At 47.4% G+C, this 6,000-nt stretch overlaps 1 protein-coding gene across 2 annotated transcripts in view; it reads right to left on the bottom strand.

Annotated features, from left to right (window-relative positions):
- Nucleotides 1–386: 386 nt before the first annotated feature.
- The window catches only part of PROP1 (PROP paired-like homeobox 1), a 30,464-nt gene continuing 24,850 nt past the window's right edge, over nucleotides 387–6,000 (bottom strand). Inside the window, exons 2-4 of one of the 2 annotated variants that reach the window (XM_070374188.1) lie at nucleotides 2,507–2,739; nucleotides 1,168–1,526; nucleotides 387–486 (exon numbers count right to left, since the gene is read on the bottom strand). In XM_070374188.1, the coding sequence (XP_070230289.1) occupies nucleotides 1,188–1,526; nucleotides 2,507–2,737 (570 nt within the window). In that variant the 5' untranslated portion in view covers nucleotides 2,738–2,739 and the 3' untranslated portion in view covers nucleotides 387–486; nucleotides 1,168–1,187. Of the gene's footprint in view, nucleotides 1,527–2,506; nucleotides 2,740–6,000 lie in introns of both variants that reach the window. The other variant, XM_070374187.1, reaches the window with a different exon arrangement.

The raw sequence follows: 6,000 nt of genomic DNA, 5'->3' as shown, positions 1-6,000 counted from the left end.
TTTGTTTCTCCAGAGTAGGATAAGCTCACAGATGCCCCAGGCATGGACCACCTGACTAGAGAATCATAAACTAGAGATATTCTTATTTCCACAACTATGATTAAGAGATGTCACAGAAATGTCACAAGATGATGATTAATCTCAACTTATTTGTTCTTCTCCTTTAAAAACACCCCCAACTCAAAGACCAAGTGGGAGTGGATCTGACTTGCCTCCCATTCCCTTGCTTGGAGCCCTGCGATAAAACCTTACTGTGCTGTAAACATTCACCGTCAGAGTTTGGCTTTCTGTGCCACAGGAGCCTTTGCTCAATAACAAAACCACATGCAGTTGACTTAAAAGTTAGGTTGAAAGTAACATTGAAGATTCTTACAGGCTGAGTATGTGTTTTATCAGTTATTATTTATTTATTGTTTATAACACATTGGAGAGCTATTCTTATGTTATCAGACGTGCACGGCCTGTTGGAAGTGGGAAAGACTGGACCTAAGGGAACCAAGAAGGAGGATTAATTAGAAAATGTGGGCCAGTAAAAGCAAAGTGTCTGCTGGAATAGAAAGGAGAGGAATAAATTCAGGAGCTATTTTCAGAATGTGTGCTTGCTAAGTCCCTTCAGTCATGTCTGACTCTTTGCAACCCCATGGACTGTAGCCCACGAGGCTCCTCTATCAATGGGCTTCTCCAGGCAAGAATACTGAAGTGGGTTGCCCTTCCCTTCTCCAGGATTTTCAGAATAGAATGAACAAAAGTTAATGACAGATTTGGGTGGTGGTGATGGGGAAGGAATGTATAAGTAGACTTACACATCAAATGCCTGACTGAAATCAGCTAGAAACAACAGGGATAAAGGTTCTCAGCTGTGATCTCAATGAATGAAACCCACAAAGTTCTATACCCTACAACCATTTCCATTCATCAGCAGCAACCATTGCTTCCCTCAATTCCACCCTTCCACCAGTCACCTACACTGGGGTTTTTCCCTACATCTTCCAGTAGTTTCACCTCCTTAAATTTACTCAGTCACCTCAGTGAGACTTCATCATAATCTCCCATTTCTACATTCCCAATTTCTGTGCTACCCCTCACCATATTTTTACTTCACCCTTAGAAGGAAAGGAAATCACCCAGTTTTCTCTGTTTTGTGAGGGTCACAGACTGGGAAATTACCTTATCAGTACTTGTTTACTTTAGTTCCAGGACTTTGGTGGCTCAAGGCTGAGGGGAAGCATGGGTGGGGGTGGAGGGCAGGCCAGATGACCAGCAGGGGTTGGGTGCAAGTTGGGGTACCAGTCTTCAGACTGGTAGGGTCGAGCAAAGGAACTACCTGTGGAGGGCTGAGATGGAAGAGCGTGGTTGTAGGGGTGAGGGAAGCAGGTCATTGGGGGAGGTGGTGTTGGGTACGAGTAGGGACAAGAAGGGGGCTCAGGCAAGAAACCAGAGAAGGTGGCAGGAGACAGGTGGGCCAGTGGCTGGAGCAGTGACCGCTCTTGCTTCCTCTGCTTAGCTCTGCGGTTCTGGAACCAGACCTGAAGAGGGGGAAGAAGAGCCACATCAGAGCCTCTCTCTCAAATAGGTGGCATTATCACATGCATACTCTCTCCTGGAAGACTGAAGGTACAGGGCATAAAATTCCCCCACATCCCTAGAGGAGGCAAAGCTCTTGCAAAAGGCATAACTGAGCCAGGCCCAGTGACAAAGTAAGACCACACCATTCCTCCAGTCCATGTCTAAATTTGCCCTGCTTCAATTTTAGGTGAGTAATAAATGTCAACTTCCAACAGGAAAGAGATAAACATGACAAAATGACATTTCCCTTCCCCAGAGAATGGGAAACTTCCTCTAGGGTTATTAGAGTTTAAGACTATGGATGAGTTTAATTGTCATAGACCAGATTGGCTTTAGAGTATAGTTTATTCTAAGATTAAGATTCCTAAGATATGGTTTCCCTCGTGGCTCAGATGGTAAAGGATCTGCCTGCATTGCAGAAGACCTGGGTTCAATCTTTGGGTCAAGAAGATCCCCTGGAGAAGGAAATGGCAACCCACTCCAGTATTCTTACCTGGAGAATTCCATGGATGGGCTACAGTCCATGGGATTGCAAAGAGTCAGATACAGCTGAGCAACTAACACACACACACACACAAGATATGGTTAGAAATAAGGGTGTATCAGGCTGATCAAGTTTCAAGGCCATGGTTAGAGACAAGGTTACATATGTGTAGAAATAGTTAGGCCTGAAATTCTGTGGTTCAGATCACTATTAAGGTTGGGGGTCGATACTGGGGGTTGATGTTGGAATTTAAGTTAGATTAGGTTAGTGTCAGGGTTAAACTCAAGTGACATTCCTGGTACAGATGAGGTTACCTTGACTGTTGGATAAGACTCTGTTCTGGTGAAGGTTTGGGTTAGGGTTATAATGCCCTGAGAATTTATGCCCCAGTAGTTCCCAGGCACTGAATCTGCATTTCTTCCTGGGGGGTGGAGGCACGGAATTCTGGGCCATCACCTGGATTCTGGCCTCACTGAGGCCTGTGTCCTGAGCGAGACTTTCTCGTGCCCAAATGTCAGGGTACTGGTTCCTCCCAAAAGCTGACTCCAGCTGTTCCAACTGCGCTGGACTGAAGGTGGTGCGGTGACGGCGCCGGGAGTGTGGCCGACCCCTCTGTACTCCTTGCAGGGAAAGCTTTGGTCTCCCCACTCTTACACCAGAGAGGTTCCGATAGGGCTGAGTGTTCATATCTGAGGAGAAGAGGGGAGGGAGAGGTTGCTGCCTCAGAGACCCATCCATCCATCCCAGACCATATGCTGGAATCCCCAGAGTGTACTCGGGCCCAATGTGTTGCTCATACACTCTGCCCCAGCCAGAAATTCTTCAGCTTTCAGAACCAGCTGAATTTAGCTCAGCCTTGGCTCCACTTTGCTTCTCAGTCCCCTAACTCAGGCTGCCATCTCCAGATGAGGTCCACACCTCAGATTCATTTGTCCTGGACATTCACGCTCTTTCTGTCTCACTTCTGCACCCATATGCCCACTACCTATTACATTCCCCCAGATGGGTCCCCATGTAAGGCATGCTCCTCAACAGCCTTCCACCTCTCTAAGCATACATACCACCTTCCTGATCTTACCCTATGTACCTTATGTTCACTCTGACACGGTAACAAATTGCCCAGGTCTCTAAGACCCCTATTACTTGCTCCCTGCTCTCATGGCTCATATGCAACTTAAAACTTTATATTGTTCCCATCCTATACCCTTCACTTGGGAAGATGGAACATCCCTCCCTCTTCTGCTCAGATGCACCCTCCCCATGCATGCATTTCATCTTCTCCCCTATCCCAGTCCTGGCCCGGCCACCAGGCTGCAGGAACCTGAGCTCGTGGGAAAGGCTTGCCTCTTCTCCCTCCAGGCTTACTAAGCCCCCACACTAATTAGTCTGAGAGCCAGTCAGGGAAGAGAGAACAGGAGCAAAAGGAAACACCTGGAAGGCTCACACAGAAAAAAACACGTCTGGAGTGAAGATCCCATCCCCATGGGGACCCAGGAGGTGTCCCCACCTGGTGCTCAGTGTCCACCTCGGCCCCTTACTCTACTCAGATCCAAAGCTCTGGTCCCTCCAGCTCTCTTCCTCAGAGAAGGCTATGCAGTCGGTGAACTCTGAGGTCAGGAGTGAGGAGACAGATTTCAGCTCTGACTCTGCCCCCTCCTCAGGGCAGGGCCTCAGTGACCCGACTCTGTAAAGCAGACAAGTTGTACCACCCCGTGCCTTCTAAGGTTCCCTTATTTTTAACATTCTAGGATTCTGGTTTTCTATTTCTCCTCTTCATCTTTCTCATGGCAAACAGTTGCCCCATGGTGCCCACACACCGGCTGCTTCCTCAGGAACACCACCCAAAGATTCACTCACCCACTGAGGAGGTCACAGTCTCAGCGGCTGGGTAGCCCTCGGGCCACAGGCTGCTGCAAACTTGCTCCTTCGTTTGCTTACCCTGCTCACTGCTCCCTTCTGTGTCCATGGCTCACTAAAGAGACCAAAGACAGTCCAGTCCCGTGTCCTAAGTCTCTGATTTTGGATCAGTCTTTCTAAGTTTCTGTTCCCCTCTATGCCTGGTATCTTGATTGTTCTCCCTCTATTTATACCTCTCTGAATCTCTCTCCCTAGGTAAATATAAATATAGATATAGATAGATATCTCTGTCTTCCTCCCTCTCTCCTTTTTTCTAACTTTTGTTTCTAATTTTCCATTCTCTCGCTTAAGTATGCTCTCCTTCTGGCTGTCTTGCCCTCACTCTTTTTCCTCTGTTTTAGTCTCCATTTTTCTCTCCCTACCCCTTCTCTCTGGGTTGCCGTTCTCTCCCTTTGCTCTCAGCTGCCTACTTTCCCAGTTTGCAATCCCACACTACCTCTATTCTCCCTGAGCCTTGGAGGAGTGACCTCCTCCTCACCCCTGTGGGCCCATCCAATCACTGCCTGGTCACCAGAGCCCCCATCATCAAGGGAGGATCACAAGCCGGATGAGAGAAGGTGCTCTGTTGGAGGGTCCAGGGACTGGGGCCAAGAGCTCATATTCCCAGAAGGCCAAATTCTTTTGTCCTTTTAAATCCCCTCCTGGGAGCAGACAGGGGAAGGAGGAGAAAATGCATTATGCCTGAGACCCCTCCTCAGAACCCCATCATGAGAAGGGAGAGGGGGTACAAATGGGGGCCAGGAGTAGGGCCTGCCTGGTATCTCATTATGCAGGTGATTCCCAAAGACTTCTTTCTAGAAAACTAAAAAGCTAAAACATGCAAGTACATTCTGATCCCTCCTCAGCTCAGTTCAGTCACTCATTCCTGTCCGATTCTTTGCGACCCCATGAATCGCAGCACGCCAGGCCTCCTTGTCCATCACCAACTCCCGGAGTTCACTCAGACACACGTCCATCGAGTCAGTGATGCCATCCAGCCATCTCATCCTCTGTCATCCCCTTCTCCTCCTGCCCCCAATCCCTCCCAGCATCAGAGTCTTGTCCAATGAGTCAACTCTTCGCATGAGGTGGCCAAAGTACTGGAGTTTCAGCTTTAGCATCATTCCTTCCAAAGAAATCCCAGGGCTGATCTCCTTCAGAATGGACTGGTTGGATCTCCTTGCAGTCCAAGGGACTCTCAAGAGTCTTCTCCAACACCACAGTTCAAAAGCATCAATTCTTTGGCGCTCAGCTTTCTTCACAGGCCAACTCTCACAACCATACATGACCACTGGAAAAACCATAGCCTTGACTAGACGAACCTTTGTTGGCAAAGTAATGTCTCTGCTTTTCAATATGCTGTCTAGGCTGGTCATAACTTTTCTTCCAAGGAGTAAGCGTCTTTTAATTTCATGGCTGCAGTCACCATCTGTAGTGATTTTGGAGCCCAAAAATATAAAGTCTGACACTGTTTCAACTGTTTCCCCATTTATTTCCCATGAAGTGATGGGACCAGATGCCATGATCTTAGTTTTCTGAATGTTGAGCTTTAAGTCAACTTTTCACTCTCCACTTTCACCTTCATCAAGAGGCTTTTTAGTTCCTCTTCACTTTCTGTCATAAGGGTGATGTCATCTGCATATCTGAGGTTATTGATATTTCTTCCGGCAATCTTGATTTCAGCTTGTGCTTCTTCCAGCCCAGCGTTTCTCATGATGTACTCTGCATATAAATTAAATAAGTAGGGTGACAATATACAGCCTTGACGTACTCCTTTTCCTATTTGGAACCAGTCTGTTGTTCCATGTCCAGTTCTAACTCTTGCTTCCTGACCTGCATACAGATTCCTCAAGAGGCAGGTCAGGTGGTCTGGTATTCCTATCTCTTTCAGAATTTTCCACAGTTTATTGTGATCCACACAGTCAAAGGCTTTGGCATAGTCAATAAAGCAGAAATAGATGTTTTTCTGGAACTCTCTTGCTTTTTCGATGATCCAGTGGATGTTGGCAATTTGGTCTCTGGTTCCTCTGCCTTTTCTAAAACCAGCTTGAACA

The sequence above is a fragment of the Bos mutus genome, chromosome 7 (assembly GCF_027580195.1).
Source record: "Bos mutus isolate GX-2022 chromosome 7, NWIPB_WYAK_1.1, whole genome shotgun sequence".
In the NCBI taxonomy this organism is placed as follows: Eukaryota; Metazoa; Chordata; class Mammalia; order Artiodactyla; family Bovidae; genus Bos; species Bos mutus.
This window is presented reverse-complemented; position numbering and strand designations above follow the sequence as displayed.